A 20,678-nucleotide genomic window follows, 5' to 3' on the forward strand; every position below is an offset into this window, starting at 1 on the left:
AAATAAAATGCAGGGTATTTCTTCATCTTTAATAGAGAGTCTAGCTTCTAAAGAGAGAGTTCTGGCGAGAGAAAAAAACACAGCTGCATTTTGTAATACTGCCGTTATGACAACACTGCAGCAGAGTTACCAATTGTGTTTTGTTTTGATTTTATGTAAACAAAGTTGCCGTATTGTGGGAATGTTATTAACCTTCGCTTTACCAAAGGTTTTTTATGTTCATGGTTTACCAATACCCACCCGGGTGACACTACACTTCTATAAATATATGCGACGAACGAAATTTTAAACAATTGAAAAAACCTTATTAAAAGTTTAAAATGTTTCTATTAAATTCTATAGAACTCAGTGAATTTGTTCAGTGAGTACAAATTTCATTTAAACCGAAACAAAATTAAAAAAAATATTAAACCAATAAAAACGATGTGGTCACCCGGGTGGGTATTGGTAAAGCGATGGTTAATATGGACATTGTTTTACAAATAGCTAAAACTCTAAATAACGAGACTGAAATTTATCGCAATTATAGAATTTTCCTGTAAATTTGCTTTAAATATCAGTTGTTTGTTGTTCAACTATTTTGCTTTAAATCTCCGGCTTAATTTAAGTAATTTAATTAAATTCCTATATCGAGCTTATGTTAAGACTCCTCAAAACCATTTAAGTAAATCCTTAAGCTGAATATTATCGTAATAATTCGCCATAAAACCTTTCTCTAGGGCTTTATTTAACATTTTATAAGACATTTGACAGCAATTTATTTAGTTGGCCACAAGAGTTTTCTTTATTTATTTCAGCTGATCCCTAGAGCATAATATTTCACTCATAATTAATGCATGTTATGTACAAAAAAAAATTGTCCTTTATTTTCTATTTCTATACATCTTTTGTTGTTAATTAAATGGAGAAGCATTAATTTTTTATGAGATTTGTAATTTATTTTTTTTTCTAGCATAACTTGTACTCTACTTATTAGACATTAATTTTGCTGATAAGGGGAAGGTTGAGAAGGTCAGTTGGGGGTTGCCCAAAAGAATAGTAATGAAAAATACTTTATATTAGAGCAAAAGAAAATCCAAAATCTAGACAACACGTGCCCCTATGCACATGCTTTATACATACACATTTTATTTTGTACGCCCTAAATGTAGGCTACACAAAAAAATTTGTTTTTCTAGTAAGTGAGTGAGTTGTAGTAATATTTTGTATGTATACTGAAAATCTTTACAAATGCTCCATGAATGAATGTTGTTTTTGGGGGTAATTTTTTTCAGGGGTTTGTAGTACTCTAAACGAAAGTAAAAGTATTCGTTAGAAACGAGTTTATACATTCGTTGAACTCGTAGTTTTTTTGAGGGTTTTCTTTTTGTGGCTTTGAAAGCCAAAAATCGCATGACGCAAGTGTTTACTTAACGATTGTTATTATAAATTTTCATGTTCTTTTCCCCAGCTTATTTTGTAATCTGTATGTAAATTTTCTTTGCTTTCGATTTAATTTATTTTTGTGGCTTAAAGTTTTATTTGTTTAGAAAAAGCCTTAATGTTATAAAATATAATTTGATTTAAAATTAGTTAAATCCATAATATGAGGCCGAAAATAGACTATTTATATTTGTATTACTATAAATAGCTAATATTTTCAAGTTATTTGTGTTAAAGAAATTAAAGATTTTTGGGTTAAAATTTGATTATTGAATTCTTTTGAAATAAAAATAAAAATTTGATTTTGGAATATTTGCATTAAACAATTTTTTGTTTAAATATTAAGTACTTAGGATTCTATTCATGTTTTATTGTTTGGAAATAAACACTGTTTGTTTAAACTTTGTTTTGAGAAGCTTTTTTAGTTCATTATTAAACATGTTTAATGAAATAACCTCGTTTTGCGATTTAAAAGGGTTGGTAACGCCATTTTCTATTAACAATGTGGCTGGCTACTTTTCACGAAAAAAAACCAATCCGACAAAATGTAAACAAAGCTTCGTGTTGCCATATTTGTTTGTATAGTGACAGCTCAGCTTAAATAGAAAGTGACTTTAAAAGTAATTTATTTATTTCATATCAAGAGTCTAGATTTCTTGGGAAATTAAAATTAAATGTCTGATTTAGGAATACAAAGAAAAAAATTACAATAAAAAATTTACATTAAACAAATTGTGTTTAATGAATGTTAAAATATTAAGGTTCAATTCTCATTAGAGTTTTAAACATAAGCATATAGTGATTAAAGTTTGTTTCCAGAGGCTGTTTTAGTTCATAATTAAAATTTTTTCCTAAAATTAACTCGTTTATGTGATTTAAAATGGTTGGTAACGCCATTTGCTCTTTACAATGTGGCAATATTCAAGATAAATGTAAACAAAGCATCGGGTTGCCATGTATTTTTTTTTGGGTATTGGCAGCTTAGCTTAAATGAAAGGTGACTTAAACAGTTTGGCAACAGTAATTTGGCATATTATAAGGTTTCTATTTCTAGAAAATTTAAAGTCTAGTTTAGGAATACGCAGCAAAATGAGTTAAATTATTTTTTTAAACAAAATTTGAAAGAATTAATGATGGAAATCACTTTCAATGGTTTAAAATTAAACTATTGTCTGGTTAAAATTGCTTTCAAGAGACTTTTTAGTTTATAACTAAACATGTTTCCTAAAATAAACTCAGATTTTAAATAAATCGAACAAGTCGTTCTCCAGTTATACTAAAAAAATGTATTTTATTATGGTTTAAAAAAAATAATTTATTAAAAACTTCTGTCTTAAAAATTAAGCCCCCAGAAAAACAATTGTTTTGTCACCCGGTGTTATCGATTTCTAAATAAAATATAAAATTTCTATAGTACTGCCTTGAATATACATCTGTTCTGTATAAGTTTTTTTTTTATATTTATTAATAAAAACTTATAAAAAGAGAGAGAGAGATAGTGAAATTGAGAATATGATGTGATGACTTAATTTAAAGTAATTTGTTAAATTTCTATCATTCTTTTTTTTATTATTATCATAAAAATTTGTTTGCTGATTGATATTCACATTACGCTTAGATAAAATTATTATTGTTGTCTACAAAAACAATAACAAACTATAGTTTTTTTCTAGCATTGACGTTTCATTTTACTAGACTAGACACAATGCTAAAATTAAAAATTAAGAAAAATTACACACAAACACAAAAAAAAATTAAATAAAAATGATATAAATTTAAAAATAAATAACAACCGGCAAAAATATAAATTTGATAAATAATTATTATACACATGTATGCTAAAATATAAACACAATAATAGCAACAAACAAAAATAAAAAAATATAACATGAGCACCACACAACAATATAACAAAATAACTTTGACTTATTTACAGGCCGTTCAACTGTCGTAGACAAAAAAAAAAAGTTTTATTGCACATTATTGCAGTGCTGCAACAGGCATTTATTTTGAGTTAATACTATTTACTACAACCAAGGTGGTGTTTGTCAATATTCTTTAGCTATGAATGTTTGTTTGTGTAGTGGAATGATGGTGGTGTAATATTAATAAACAACAAACAATACCCCACCTCCCCTCCTTTTCAGACTTAACCACCCACATTATGTAGTAGATGTAAATGTGCATAATATAGTGATAATAACAACAACAATAAACCACAAATGTAAATAAAGCAGAGGTTTTTAAAACAATAACAAATGTTGGCAAGCAAATGAAAACAAACAATAATTAGCAGTTATATGCCAAAAACAATAATACCATAATAAAAAGCAAAAAACTAAACTCTCCTTTTAAGAACCCCAACGAAATACAGAGAGAGTGGATACATTAATATTTACTCGGAGAGTGAGTAAGTGTACTTTTATTTTTTTCGTAAACAAGCTTGAAAAAAAAGCATTTTCTTACAACAAATATATTGAAAACAATAAACACTAACATTTAGTATTGCCACAGCTGTTGTACAGCTTTCACAAATAAATATTTCTTGAAAGAAATTGAAATTTTTATTAAATTAAAAAAATATATTTATTTATAAATAGCAAAAACAATGTGACTTTAAAGTTAAAATATATTTAAACAAAAAACAAACAAAGTGTCTTAAAATATTTTAACTAAATGAAAAAAAAAATAACTAAAAATTGAGTGAAATAAAGTAAAATAAAATATAGAAACCTAAAAATATAAACAAAGTTTTTTAAATTTTTACTAAAAATAATACAAATAATTAAATAATACATTATGCATGGCATAACACATTTGTATCGCCAGCATGCCATTGAAAAGCAGCTGAGCTCAGACTGTTGGCAAAACGGCGGTAGTGTTGGTGCCGGTGCAGCCGACACTTCCAATCATCATAATAATACTTCATCATCATATGCCCGCAGTTATGTACGTGATAGTGCCAGTCTTAATTCCTCGTCCGAATATGGCTCCCTAAGAGGTACCAGCCGTTTAAGTAGCATAGATTCAAGTTCTAGCTCTAGTTCCTCGACAAATTCAAAATCACCTAATTGGTCTCAGGGTAAGTTTTAATGAAGGGATGATAACAAAAATGTGTTTAAAGGAAGGAAATTTTAAAAAAAAAATCGGGTTAACAAAAAAGTGCCTCTACTGGGAAATACCGCTTCATTTAAAGCTTTGTAACCTATGGCAACGCAGCAGCAGAGTTGTCATATGATGGGGAACATATTAAAACGATCGCGAATAGTGCTGCGAATTAAGAAAATTCATTAAATTAATGAAATTGATATATAAAATCCCGTCTAATAGAAAAAATAAAGGACATTTATTTGAAAAATTAAAATTACAAAAAAAAAACGAGAATTTATGGGAAATTAAATATAAAATTATATGTAGAATGTAAATAATGCGGAAATTTTTAATAATAAGTTCGCGAATAGTGTACAAATTTATATAAAAAATTACCAAAATAGAGGAAAACTGAAAAAAAACTAATTTATTAAAAGAAATCAGGAAAAATGTTTCAAATTTATTTAAAAAAAAATAATTATATACAAAACTGTCTGTCTTTAAGAAAAATTCGGTGATTTTATTTATTTTTTGAAAAGATAACCAAAATTTTTAAAATTTATTCATTATTTTTATATTTACAAAAGTGTCTTAAGAAAAATTGGATAAATTTAATCAAATTTTATTAAAAAAAAATTTAAACAACAATTATTAAACGTGTATTTATAATACACAATTATACAAAGAATTTAAAAAAAAATTTTATTTTTTTAAAAAAATCTAAAATTTTTTTTAAAAAAATTCGATTTTTTTAAAAAAAGATTTTAAAAAACACAACATTTAATAAAAAATAATCTGCCTAAAAATAATAATTTGTTAAAAAAATTTTAGATTTTTTATAAAATTTTGGTTTATTTTATTCTGTGTATGTATTATTGTGATTTGTTTAAAAAATTTATAAAAAATTGTTGAATTTAATGATTTATCAAAATATGCTTACAAGGAATAATAAAAATATCTACAAATTTGTTAAAAAAAATAAAAATTAATTTCAACTTTTAAAAAATGTGGAAATCTTTTAAAATTTAAAAACAATTTATTATCCAAATTTAATTTTTCAAAATAAATTTCCGAGAAATAATAAACAAACAAAAAATAATTTGTTGAAAAAGTTTTAAAAAAATTTTGAAATTTTTTAAAAATTAAAAAAAAGAATAAATATGTAATTTTTCAAATTAAACTCCCAAAGAAAAATAAACAAACAAAAAAGAAAATTTTTTTCCAAAAAATAAATTTTGAATTTTATAAAATTAAAAAAGAAATTTATCAAAATCGAAAATCTGTAGAAACAAAAATTTAAAAAAAAAATCAAATTTTTTAAATGTTATAAAAAGAAATTTTATTTTAAATAATAAGCTGAAGAATAATAATAATTTGTTAAAAAAATTTTCGATTTTTTTTTTAAAAAATTCAAAAAAAAATTGTTGAATTTAATGATTACGAAAAAAATAAAAATTAAATTTATCAAAAAGGAGTAATAAAATAATAATTTTCTAAAAAAATAAAAATTTATTTCAAATTTTAAAAAATTTTGATCTGTTTTGGAAACAAAAAGTTGGAATCTTTTCAAATTTAACAAAAATAAATAAATTTTATCCAAATTTAATTTTTCAAAATAATTCCGAGTATAAACAAACAAAAAATAATTTGTTTCACAAATTTACAAAAAAATTTTAAATTTTTTAAAAATTAAAAATAGAATAAATATGTAATTTTTCAAATTAAACTCCCAAAGAAAAGTAAACAATCAAAAAACAATTTCAAATAAATTTTGATTTTTTAAAAATTATCAAAATCGAAAAACTTTCTAATTTTTTTGAAAAAAACTTTCTAATTTTTTTGAAAAAAATTTCTAAATTTTTTTTTTTCAAAATTCGAATTATTTAAAAATAAAAATTAAATTTATCAAAAAAGATAATAAAATAATAATTTTCTAAAAATTTGTTAAAAAAATAAAAATTTATTTCAAATTATAAAAATTTTTGGAATCTTTTCAAATTTAAAAAAATAAATAAATTTTATCCAAATTTAATTTTTCAAAATAAACCTCCGAGTGATAAATAAACAAAAAATTATTTGTTTCACAAATTTAAAAAAAAAATTGAAATTTTTTTAAAATTTAAAAAAAAATAAAAATGTAATTGTCAAATTAACTCCCAAAGAAACATTAACTAATTTAAAAAAAAAATGTTTAAAATAAATTTAAAATTTTTATCAAAATCGAAAATCTCTAGAAACAAAAATCTTTAATTAATTTTTACATAAAATTTATAAAAAAAATACTTCGAAAAATGTGATAAAAACAAAAAATAATTTGTTTCACAAATTTAAAAAAAAAATATAAATTTTTTTAAAATTTAAAAAAAAATAAAAATGTAATTTGTCAAATTAACTCCCAAAGAAACATTAACTAACAAAAAATTATAATTTTAAAAAAAAAATGTAAAATAAATTTCAAATTTTTATCAAAATCGAAAATCTCTAGAAACAAAAATCTTTAATTAATTTTTACATAAAATTTATAAAAAAAAATACTTCGAAAAATTTAAATTTTTCTTAAACTTTTGTTAAAAAAAATAAATTTAAAAAAAAATTTGGAATTTTTTTTAAAAATTTTAAATTTTTTTAAAAATTAAAATAATTTTATTTTTCAAATTATACTCCAAAGAAAAATTATAATTTTTAAAAAAAATTTCAAAATAAATTTCAAATTTTTATCAAATTCGAAAATCCGTAGAAACAAAAATCGTTAAATAAATTAAAATAAAAAACAATTTATAAAAAAATAACTTCGAAAAATTTAAATTTCCTTAACAAATAGTTTAAGGAAATTTAAATCTTAAAAAAATTAAATTTTAAAAAATTTTTGAAATTTTATAAAAAATAAAAAAAAAATTAATTTGTCAAATTAAACTCCTGAAGAAAAATTAACAATAAATTTTTTCATAAAAAAATTTCAAATTTTTACAAAATTTTTATCAAAATCGAAAATCTGTGGAAACAAAACTCTTTAATTAAATTTTAAATAAATTAAAATAAAAAACAATTTATAAAAAAAATAACATCGAAAAATTGAAAGTTCCTTAAACTATTTGTAATAATCTTAATGAAATCAGCTCAATTTAATACTTTTAAATTTAAATCCACAAATTCAAAATTTAACAAAATAGTAGTGAAAACTTATTGAAGACAAAACACGAAAAAAACTTTGAAAAAAGGATACTGAGTAGTCCAGAATCAAAACATTTTCATTGGAATGGAATTATTCAGATCTTTTTAATTCTCCTAAGATCTCGTTTAAAGATCGCACTAGTTTTGTGGAGTAGGAAGAAAACAATTTCGAAATATAATTTACATAGATGATCGCAAAACTGTCCTTCCTTTAAACACACTCGCTACATTAAACAAATCTGGGGATTACACATTATTTCTCTCTCAGACAAGGTAATCGAAAGTTTGGTTAATGCCTCCAGTCCTCAACCGGTGCCGGACACCCAGAAATCCATAACAAATCATTATCGCAATTCACCCACACACAATGGGGCACGCAGTTCCTATGACAGCTATGGCAGCAGTTTCAAGCGTACACCCTCCTCGAAACGCAGCGTATTCGAACGATCGCACAGTCCCGCCGTTTATAGTGTAAGATTTATTAGCTAAAAAACAAATTAAGCTAAATATATAATTTATTTTACTTTTAACACCAAAAAAAAAAAATAAACCAAAACAGAGTCTACGCAAACCTAATGTTCAGGAATACAACAATTCACCGCCCACCCAGGCTGGGTTCTTCCCACACGATCTAGACGACATCTATGAGAGTAAACAGGATCATCAGTATTTCACCTATTCAGGACATTCGACACAACGACAGGAACGCCCTAGCATTAATTCAATATTTCATCGTGTTGGTGCCGCACCAGCCTCCCTGGACGAGTACTCTTCCAGCAGTCCCATGCGACATTCGCTAGACAGTGGCTGTGCAGTTATACCACGCTATCGTTTCGACAACAATAGTTTTGTTAAATCGCTGAGTATTAATGAAGATGAGGATGCCGGCAAAACTTCCACACCCAAAGAGCATAAACACAAGCACAAAGATAAGGATCATCATCATTCGATACAGGAAATGCTTAAGCATTTTGGCAAGAAAGTTCACATTTGGCCGCGTAAATCTCATGACAACACACCCAGCAGCGTTTGTACTTCACCGCAAAATGATCCGCAGGAGAATTTTCGCATGCGATCGAAAAGTTTAGATGTGAATACGATCAATCGGCCCAATCGTATTTTAGCGGATTGTGGTGCCACCTATAAGATATTTGATAAGATTGTAAAAGAAGGTAATTCAAAGGGTAAGGGGATTTTCTAACTAATCTATCTATAATTGTTGTTGTTTCAGTAAACTCTTGGTACTTGCACATCATTTATTTTTATTTTTTTGGAAATTTTTCCCAATTTATTTTAAGCTTCATTTTTTGGAATTTTTTGCAAAGCAATGAAAAACTGTGTTTGACAAGTGTTTTAATTTTGATTTCCTTGTTATTTCTTATTGCTCGTGTGTTTAGGTGCTCATATGCGTCGTGCTTCAGCTGATTTGGAAAAACGACGTGCTTCAGTTGGTGCTGCCAGTCGGGGCTTACGTGGTGATGGTACCTTAGATCCACATCATGCCGCAATATTATTTAGAGATTCAAGAGGGGTAAGTGTTGAATTTCTTTTTTATTTTGTATGTTTAAGTTTTAAAAGAGACAGGTTTAAAAAATACATGAAATCATTGCACCAGAATGAGGTGGAATGAAACGAAAATGATTGAATGACGTCCAATTTGGGCCACGAATAACACGAACAATGTTTAACTCCAAGGGGTCAATTGTTAATGGGTTTAAAAGCATAAACCATTGATTTCATGTGACCCCAAAGGAATTAATCGAGAGGGGTCAAATTGCGTGACCTTGAAAGCCAATTGACAGGTCCATTTCTCGAAATCAAGTTTTCGCCAAGTTTTGATTTTAATAAATCGATGGTTACGTTCGCCGTTTGGCACATAGGGCCACCCTGTTGAAACCACATCTCGCCCATATCAATGTCAGACATATTTTCAAACAAAAAATCATTGATCATGGTGCGGTAACGATCTCTATTAACCGAAACATGAGCTACGGTTTCATTTTCAAAGAAATAATGTACGATGATGTGCATTTTTCTGGATGAAATGGAGTCTGTTGTGAATTGATCTCACTCCATATAAGGCAAAAAAAAGAAACTGTTGATTCTAATCGCTGAACAAAATTTTGCGATCGATGACTGATTTTCAAAGTAAATTTGGATAATTTGGTAGCGTTGTTCAGGCATCAATCTATTTACGAAGATTTGTTAGAGTATACTGATCATCCATGTCAAAAAAGATACTGTCAAACGATCTGTCATACTGAGCGACAGATCGTTTGAGAGTTAACCGTTTCATAAGTTCTATCGAGCTTAAACAAACAACCTTTACTAGCATTGAAGAATATATTCCCATCATTTTAAAGTGATGTTGAAACCACATCTCGCCCATATGAATGTCAGCCATATTTCCAAACCAAAAATGGTTGATCTTGGTGCGGTAACGATCACCATTGACTGAAACGCGAGCTTACGCTTCATTTTTGAAGAAATAAGGTCCGATGATGCCATTAGCATGTAAACCGCACCAAAAGGTAAATTTTTCTAGATGAAATGGAGTCTGTAAAGTCTGTTGTGAATTGATCTCCCTCCATATAAATCAAAAAAAACTGTTGAGCCTAATTGCTGAACACAATTTTGCGATCGATGACTGATTTTCAAAGTAAATTTGGATAATTTGGTAGAGTTGTTCAAGCATCAATCTATTTAAGAAGATTTGTTAGAGTTACTGATCATCCATGTCAAAAAAGTGATTGTCAAACGATCAGTCATACTGGGCGATAGATCGTTTGAGAGTTAACCCTTTCGTAAGTTCTATCGAGCTTAAAAAACAACCTTTACTAGCATTGATGAATATATTCCCATCATTTTAAAGTGATGTTGAAACCACATATCGCCCACATCAATGTCAGACATATTTACAAACAAAAAATGGTTGATCATGGTGCTGTAACGATCTCCATTGACTGCAACGCCAGCTACCGCTTAATTTTTGAAGAAATATAATGGAGTCTGTTGTGGATTGATCTCACTCCATATAAGGCTCCAATGAGCCTCATCGCTGAACACAATTTTTCGATAAAACAGTCGTGTATAAGTTGCGCGAATCAATGACTAATTTTCAAAGTAAACTTTGATAATTTGATGGCGTTTCTCAAGCATCAATCTATGCATGATGATTTGTTAGAGTATACTGATCATTAATGTCAAACAAGTGAGCCCAGTATCACAGATCGTTTGAGAGTTAACCCTTTTGTAAGTTCTATCGAGCTTAAAAAAACAACCTTTACTAGCATTGAAGAATATATTTCCATCATTTTAAAGTGATTGATTGAGATTGAAGATAAGTCGGATTACTAAATCTTCTTTACAGTATAACACCATCATAGTTTGTCTCTTCTGATAAATAAAACTTAGTATCAAATTTTATTAGGCTGCTCTATCCCTTTTTATATCCTTCAGCTTCGTGAGAAGGGTAAATATAAGTTTGTCATTCCGTTTGTAATTGCCACAATATAATTTTCCGACCCTTTAAAGTATATTGTTACGTTTTAACCTTTTCAAAACGTTTGGTTTATTTCCTTTAAATAAACCGGATACTTTTGATTGCAAATAAAAGCCGTTTAGTAGTTTAAAAATTGTAACAACTCTTTATTTATTCAAAATGTACAACAACCATAGAATTAAATAGCCACTCAATGTTTTTTATACACGTTTATAAATTTTCAGAAATACAGACACAATTTATAATGTACACGAATTTGCTTGAAAAACACAACACACTTTAAGGCACTCAGTTGATGTCTATTCGAAAAGCGTCTCTGATAAACTCACTCACGACTGCAACCTCTGCCACTATTTATAACACTGCATAACCATCTAGAAAGCTCTATTTCTACAATGTTGTTTAACTGAATATTCGAATTCGAATACAGCGTTGCCAACTTACGATCAATGGTCAACTGAAAGCTTTTATTTAATAATGCCCACAGATATGTTACAGTTTGCTATTACAGCACTGTTATTTGAAAGCATTATGCTACTTTTAAATCAGCCCTTAAAATCGTTATATTTGAATTCAAGTACAATTTCGTAACAATATATATTCTGGATCCTTATAGATAGCGGAGTCGTTTAAGCTATGTCCGTCCGTCTGTCTGTTGAAATCAATTTCCTAAGGACCCCAGATATATTCGGGATCCAAATCTTCAATAATTTTGTCAGACATGCTTTCGAGAAGTTTACTATTTAAAATCATCAAAATCGGTCCATAAATGGCTGAGATATGAGGAAAAAACCAGAACAATGTCGATTTTTTTTTACCTATATCTGGTAAATCATTAATATAGACAATATGGATATCTAGTGATAGATATTTCAAAGACCTTTGCAACGACGTAGATAAGACCATAGTAAGTTGGACCTGCAATGGGTTAAAAATTTTTTAAACCATTGCAGGTCCAAAAAAAAAATTTAAAAAACCAAAAAAAATTTTTAAAATTTAAAAATTAATAATAACAATTCGAAAAAAATTTTGTTCAAAAAAATGAAAAAAATACTTTAGAAAAAAATATTTGAAATTTGTATTCTGAAGTAGAATTTGGTGAAGGGGATAAGATTCGGCACAGCCGAATATTGGTTAATGCTAATATTGCATTTTCATCTTAAAGTGATAAACACTGGAATTGAATCATTCGCGATAATATTTATTAATTGATTTAAATAAAAATACTGCATATTTTTAAGATGATTATCATAAACTACCATGGACTCTACCTAAAAATGTTTGAGCCTTAAGTAGAATAGGAAAATATTTTTAAACCATTAGGATGCAAAAACGACTCCGAGTTAGTTTTTTTTTCTAAAACATTAGCACACCAGCAAGTTATTTCTTTATTTTAAAAAGTTTCGTCCTTGAAATTAAACCTGCTTCTAAGATATTGTTACGAAATTGTACTTAAATTCAAATATAACGATTTTAAGGGCTGATTTAAAGGTAGCATAATGCTTTCAAATAACATTGCTGTAATAGCAAACTGTAACATATCTGTGGGCATTATTAAATAAAAGCTTTCAGTTGATTTGATCGAATATTCGAATATTCAGTTAAAGAACATTGTAGAAAGTACACCACAGATGGCGTATGTATTAGTAAGATCTAGAATATTCGAATTTTGACAGTTAAAGAACAATCTAGAGTGCAGATGGCAGTGTTATAAATAGTGGCAGAGGTTGCAGTCGCTTTTCGAATAAACATCAACTGAGTGCCTTAAAGTCTGTTGTGTTTTTCAAGTAAATTCGTGTACATTATAAATTGTGTCTGTATTTCTGCAAATTTACAAACGTGTATAAAAAACATTGAGTGGCTATTTAATTCTGTTGTTGTTACATTTGAATAAATAAAGAGTTGTTACCATTTTCAAACTACTAAACGGCTTTTATTTGCAATCAAAAGTATCCGGTTTATTTAAAGGAAATAAACCAGCGTTTTGAAAAGGTTAAAACGTAACAATATTTCTTAAATTAATAAAACGCAAAAATCTTGTTTTTATATTATAAATTCATTGATCATTTATTTGAATGTTTGAATACATTTAAATAGGATTGTATGCAAAATGTTGCCTTTCTTGTCATAGATTTATTGATTTTGGGGTTTCTTCGGGCCTTTAACTGCTTTTTCCAAAGTTGTTTCATTATTTTTCAAAGGATTGTGATGTGATTTAGTTGAATCATGTTGTCTCCTCCAGTCAAAACATTTGATCCTGGAGTTTCATTGATAATCTAGATTTTTAGCTGCATAAGGCCACCATAATTGAAGCTGTTGAAAGTATTAAAGAGCTCTTAGGATGACATCTTGGATGTTGTAAATACTGGTTGTTGTCTTTGCTATTGTTTCCTTAGGATGATGCAGATACTGGTTAGTATCTTTGCTATTGTTCTTTTGTAATCTCAGTAAATGTAGTGCCAAGAAATTTCTTTTTTGCTCCAGCAAATTATAGATCTGAAAAAAAGAATACCAAAGGAACACGACACTAAAAGTGTGGAGAAGTCCACACTTTTAGTGCCGTGTATATCAGCTTCATCTTAAAGTTTTTTTCAGCTTCATCATATGAAGCCATCTTCAGAAAATCTGAAAAGAAAAAACTGAAAACAATTTTGTTAGAAATGGATATTTAATGGCACTCTTGAAAATTTGTCTCTTGGATTGTAAACTAGGTGGAGCTTTGACCCCTTCAAGATTTGTTAAATCGCTTGGAAATAAAGATATCTCAGAATAGAAATCCCTTTGATGGAAGATAATGCTAATCAAAGCATATTTTTCTGGGAACAAGTGAGCGAAGGCTATTTGCTTCGAAAATGGAATAGTGAGGTTTGACCGATATCCTTTTCATGATTAACTCCTGAAGTAATTTATCTGTGAAACAAGTTGAAATTCAATATTTGATTCCAGTTTACTGTGAATCCCACATTAAGCTGTTTTTGGGGAGAAAAACATCCAGGATATCTGGAAAAAGCAAATGATTTGTTGAGAAAAAGTTTTGCAAAAAATATAAATGAAACCATCATATGATCAATGAAACATTGAGAACCCCAGTTCTTAAAAAGATTTATTAAATATTCTCCACTCCAGAAGCTGTTGTAAGATTAAATTATTATTGTGAACATTTAATCATCAATCGAATTTTTCTGTGAATCCAAAGCTAAACATCCTGGATATCTGAAAGAAGTAATTGATTTGTTTAGAAAAAGTTTTGCAGAAAAATATAAATGGAAGAGTAATATCCAACATTAAACACTCTAGAAGATGTTGTGAAATCAATTAAAACATTTAAAAAGTCATTTGAATTTATTCCAATGTGGTTTAATGCTCCTTAAAATCCAAAACGTGTTCCTATTGCTGCTCCTTTGCTAATGTAGATTTAAAACTTCATAGTCTTTGAATGTTACTAAATAGTAGTGAACATTTATATCCAATTTGTTTTGTGAATCCAATATCAAATCCGATTGATGCAACTGGGGAAGAACAGTTCATTCCCCAGCACTCCATATATACTCGTATATCCAACATTTTGCACTCCAGAATATGTTGTAAAATCAATTTCAACACAAGGACAGAGTTATCCCAGTTTTTAAATTCCTGTAGTTTAGACTCCTTCTGCAATTCCAATGTTAATTGAGAGCCAGACATCCTTAATACCTGCAAAAATAAATAATTTCTTTAGATAACGTTCTGTAAAACAAATAAAAAGGAACCATCATCTGATTGATGAAACTTGGGAAGCACAGTTCAATTCCTCTCTACTATTCCTACACTGCAAAAGATGTTAACTCAAGGAATGAGTTACTTCGCTAATATAGTGTAGATCTGTAGACATTTAACATCAGTACAATGTTAATGAAGAGCCAGACATCCTTAATACCTGCAAAAGTAAATGATTTCTTTAGAAAATGTTTTGTGAACTAAAATATGAAACCATCATCAGATTGATGAACCATTTTAAATCGATTTGAAATACATATTTAACCAATACTTACATGTAATACAATTGCTATTTATTTTTTGATTGTTATATTCAGTTCTTATCGCTTTTATATTCACACCGAAACTTTCAAAAATTGTCTACTACCGTTTCACGCACTTAAAGTTGTTCAGAAACATTTCTGAAAAAAATCCCCTTGAACTTGAGATGGAATACTCTTTATTCATCAATATGTAGATCGATATTTAAAGAATCGTTTGTAATTATTCCAATGTGTTTTAATTTTCCTTTGAGTTCAGCTACATTTATCCCTGGTATCTTTGTTAACTTCTGGAGTAATATTTCTCAGAAACATTCTTAGTAAATTAAAATCCAAAACGTGTTCCGTTTGATGCTCCTTTGCTAATGAAGAAACAAAACTTCATAGTCTTTGAATGTTCCTAAATAGTAGTGAACATTTATATCCAATTTTTCTTGTGAATCCAACATCAAATCCGATTGATGCAACTGGGGAAGAACAGTTCATTCCCCAGCACTCCATAAATACTCGTATATCCAACATTTTGCACTCCAGAAAATGTTGTAAAATCAATTTTAACTCAAGGACAGAGTTATTCACGTCTTTAATTTTCTGTAGTTTAGACTCCTGGTGCCATTCCAATGTTAGAGCCAGACATCCTTAATACCTGAAAAAATAATTTCTTTAGAAAACGATTTGTAAAACAAATTAAATGAAACCATCATCTGATTGCAGAAACTAGGGAAGAACAGTTCAATTCCCACTACTATTCCTACACTGCAAAAGATGTTGCGAAATAAATGTTAACTCAAGGAATGAGTTACACCAGTCGTTAATATACTGTAGTATCTGTAGACATTTAACATCAGTCCAATGTTAATGAAGAGCCACACACATCCTTAATACCTGCAAAAGTAAATGATTTATTTAGAAAATGTTTTGTAAACATAAATATGAAACCATCATCAGATTGATGAACCATTTTAAATCTATTTGTAATACATATGTAACCAATACTTACATGTAATACAATTCTTATTTATTTTTTAATTGTTATATTCACTTCTTATCACTTTATATTCACACCGAAACTTTCAAAAATTGTCTACTACCGTTTCACGCACTTAAAGTTGTTCAGAAACATATCTGAATCCGCTTGAACTTGTGATGGAATACTCTTGCTTCATCAATATGTAAATCGATATTTAAAGAATCCTTTATATTTATTCCAATGTGTTAAAATTTTCCTTTGAATTCAGCCACCTTTATTCCTGGTATCTTTGTTAACTTCTGAAGTAATATTTCTCAGAAACATTCTCAGTAAATTAAAATCTAAAACGTGTTCCGTTTGATGCTCCTTTGCTAATGAAGAAACAAAACTTCATAGTTTTTGAATGTTACTAAATACTAGTGAACATTTATATCCAATTTGTCTGTGAATCCAACATCAAATCCGATTGATGCAACTGGGGAAGAACAGTTCATTCCCCAGAAGATGTTGTAAAATCAGTTTTAACTCAAGGACAGAGTTATCTCATGGTGCCATTCCAATGTTAATTGAGATCCAGACATCCTTAATACCTGAAAAAATAAATAATTTCTTTAGAAAACGATTTTTAAACAAATAATATGAAACCGTCATCTGATTGATGAAACTGGGGAAGAACATATCAATTCCCACTTATAATCCAAAACTCAAAAGATGTTTCAACATCAATTTAAGCTCAAGGATGGAGTTATTCCAGTCGTTAATTTACTGTGGTATCTGTAGACATTTAACATCAGTCCAATGTTAATTAAGAGCCAGACATCCTTAATACCTAAAAAAATAAACAATTTCATTAGAAAACGTTTTGTAAAACATATTAAATGAAACCATTGCTAAAACTGGGGAAGAACAGTTCAATTCCCCAGCACTAATCCACACTACAAAAGATGTGAAATCAATTAAAACTCAAGGATTGAGTTATTCCAGTCATTAATTTACTGTAGCGTTGACATCTAACATCAGTACAATGTTAATTAGGAGCCCGGTTAGCTAAAAAAGTTAATGGTTTCTTTAGAAAATGTTTTGTAAACAAAAATATGAAACCATCGTCAAATCGATTTGAAATATGTAACCAATACTTGCATGTAATATAATTTTTATTTATTTTTTGCTTAGTATTTTCACTTATCAACTTATATTTTTCAATTTTCACTTTATAACTTTTAAAAATATATTTTGGTACCGACCGTTTCACGCACTTGAAGATTTTTAAAGACATCTCTGTCAGCAATCCGTTTGAACTTGAAATGGAAGACTATAGTTTCGTCATTTCACATCAATATTTGAAGAAACTGTTCTATTTATTCCAATGAGTTAAATTTTTCCTTTGAGTTCAACTTTTCAATTTTATATATTTCACAACTTCCAAATAATTGACTATTAAGTCTACTTGGTTACCGTTTCACGCACTTAAATATGTTTAAAGACATATCTGTCCAGAAATCCTCTTGATTTTGAATTGGCTGTTCATTGCTTTGAGATTCCAGATCAATATTTAAAGAAACTTTTGTATTAATTCCAATGTGATTTATTTTTCCTTTGTGTTCAGCATACTTCCTTTCCACGTTGTTATTTCCTTTACTTCAAGTACATCAATGTACTTTTACAATCGGTTTTTTGCTGGCTGTGTTCCTGGAATATAAATTTGTTAAATCGGTTGATAATATGTAATCAGCACTTACATGATATTTTCATTGTTTATTTTTTTAATTTTCACACTATAACTTTTAAAAAATTGTTTAGCAATTATAATTTGCTACCGTTTCACGCACTTAAAGATTTTTAAAGACATCTCTGTCAAAAATCCGCTTGAACTTGAAATGAATATTGAAAGAAACTTTTGTAATTTATCCAATTTGTTAATTTGTTTCCTTTGAGTTCATTTGATGTAACATTACTTCCATTCCACGTTGCTATTGCCATTTCTTCAAGTAAATCATAATAATGCTTTTCCAATCGATTTTCTCCTTGTATGTGGAGTTCTAAAATGCTTCCATTAAGATCAATTTTAAAATAGATTTGAAATATTTATGTAATCAGTACTTACATGTAATAGAATTCCTATTTATCTTTTTTGTTGGAATTTTCATTTTGTATCACTTTTTAAGTTTCACACTATATCGTCAAAAATTGATTTGCAATTATACTTTGCTACCGTTTCACGCACTTAATGATGTTTAAAGACATCTCTGTCAGAAATCCGCTTAAAATTGAGATCGAAAAATATTGTTCCGAGATTCCAGAAGAAACTGTTGTATTTATTCCAAAGAGTTTTACTTTTTTCCTTTGAGTTTGATATTCATTGTCCTTTTCCACTCGGTTGCTGTAAAATGTGTTCTTGAAAATCAGTTTTTAAAATTGGTTTGAAATGTGTATGTACTCGTATGTAAAGAATACTTACATGTTTCGGCTGGTATTTCAATTTTTTAAATAATTTTTTTTTAATATTTTCACATCACAACTTTAAAATTTTCGCACTTTAATGACATCTCTGTCAGAAATCCGCGTGATTCAAGCTAGAGCTTAGATTAAAAAAATCTTTGGAATCTTGAGATTGAAGCGAGAAGAGTGTCGCTTAAGCAAAGATCCAGGATCTTTGTTCAAATGAACTCTTCTTGAAGTTTTTGTTCAATTATTTCTCCCAGTCACACAAAGACTTTGTAAATGCTTCAATTCCGCAACAGTTTTCTTTCTTATAGACAGACATCCTGAAAGCAAGTAGAATTTCTGCCAGTCATCCTAGAATTGTTTGAAGCCACTCAAACAGTTCTCGCTAACGCTGCTTCAGATGAATTTAAATTTGATTGTCTCCTTCAACTCAGAGACAAAGACTTGTTGAGGAGTTGTATATTCCTTTCCAGTCGCCATGCATTTGGTAGACATTCCTTTGAGAGTTAAACAGCAGACTTGATTCTTTTGGACTGCTAAAGAGCTGAAGGATTAATAATGTCTGTCTTGAAGTAAATGGAAATCCTGTCTGCCTTGTTTGAAACATGTAGATATCCTGGATATTTGTGATCCTCGGTGTCGCAATTCAAGTTTCGATGTCTTCATGGAGTCCAGAGACTAAGTACTTATTAAAATCCGTAGAAGTCCAGACAGATTAATTGAAGTTTCTTAGTCTCTTTAGAAAGTCACTAAATCAGAGACTTGGTGATTTTTCTTTCTTGTTTCACTTCTTTGCAAGTTCATCAGCACACTTATTTCAGCTTCCTTCCAGTATCACACAAACATCTTGGAGTTTTCAAATCACTTCAGTTTAACATGCACTTCGTTCTAGAATAAAAATAAGAAACATAATGCATGCTTGTTGAGTGTTTGTAACACACTGATTTTGAGTTTAAATTTGAAACCTTAAGAACCAAAGCTGAAAATGTTTCTACTAATCTCGAACTACCTGCTGTTACCCAAGGTCAACTTTTAGTACGTGCTTAGGTAGTTGTCTGCCTATCTAAATTAGTTGTGGACCCTTAATTGTTTTGCACATTTTAAAGAGGAACAAACAGTTTTAATCTGTTTAGGGAAATTGTTTGCTGTGGAAATTTCCAGCAGCTGTGCAAAATATGTGTTGGACATACCTGGTTTTCAAATGAAAAATGGCAGCTTAATATTTGGAAATGGTATTTAGCTGATACAGTATTATGCCTTTGAAATAAAGAAATCGAAATTGATATTGAGAAAATACAAATTGGCGGATATTTTTTAGAAGATAACTTCTTCATAGTTCGTAAGAATGTAAGAACATTACATTCTGCAAGTTGGGATTGTTGGATCGGGTTTTAAAGGATTCAATATCTTTATTGAAAAGCTATTGAAGGCTAATTTGATTGTTAAAATGCTTCACTCTTCTATTTTTTTAAAGAATAAAATGAGACAATTTTTTGTTTAAATTTTAAATTCATTAATCATTTATTTAAGTAAATTTTTATTAGGATTAGTTTACAGAATATTGTTTTCTTCGTCATAAATTGTTTGATATTGGAGTTGGAGTGAAGAGCTGTAAAATTCTTGTTACAGAGCCGCTTCATTATTTTTTAAACGATTTTGATGTATTCAGTAGAACCGTGTTTAATGTAGAAAGTAGACTCTTCATATATAAACGATTAATCCTGGAGTTGACAGGATTAGTTAGAACTGTAGCTGTATTAGACCATTATAATTAATGTAATTTTGGGTATTTAAGTCGTCTTAGGATGGCATACATCCATGAACTTATTCATGGATGTAGCTTGTTGTGGTTTGTAATTTCACTATTGTTTTCCATTGCTCAGGAAAATTATATTTTTCTGTGAGCCCAACATCCAGGATATCTGAAAAAAAATAATTGTTTTGTTGAGAAAAAGTTTTACAAAAAAAATATAATTGAAACCATCATATGATCTATGAAACATTGAGAACTGGAAATATTTAACCAATACTTACCTGTAATTTAATTCTTATTTGGTTTTTT

General features: G+C 28.5%; 1 protein-coding gene across 7 annotated transcripts in view; it reads left to right on the plus strand.

Annotated features, from left to right (window-relative positions):
* Window positions 1-20,678, plus strand: part of SNF4Agamma (SNF4/AMP-activated protein kinase gamma subunit) — a 279,015-nt gene that overhangs the window by 213,762 nt on the left and 44,575 nt on the right. For 4 of the 7 annotated variants that reach the window (XM_065516510.1, XM_065498054.1, XM_065516351.1 and 1 more), the window contains one exon: window positions 9,081-9,214. In XM_065516510.1, the coding sequence (XP_065372582.1) occupies window positions 9,081-9,214 (134 nt within the window). Of the gene's footprint in view, window positions 1-3,358; window positions 4,505-7,951; window positions 8,155-8,242; window positions 8,868-9,080; window positions 9,215-20,678 lie in introns of all 7 variants that reach the window. The other 3 variants (XM_065498215.1, XM_065498290.1, XM_065498135.1) reach the window with 2 other exon arrangements.

This window comes from Calliphora vicina, chromosome 1, assembly GCF_958450345.1.
Source record: "Calliphora vicina chromosome 1, idCalVici1.1, whole genome shotgun sequence".
Classification (NCBI taxonomy): Eukaryota; Metazoa; Arthropoda; class Insecta; order Diptera; family Calliphoridae; genus Calliphora; species Calliphora vicina.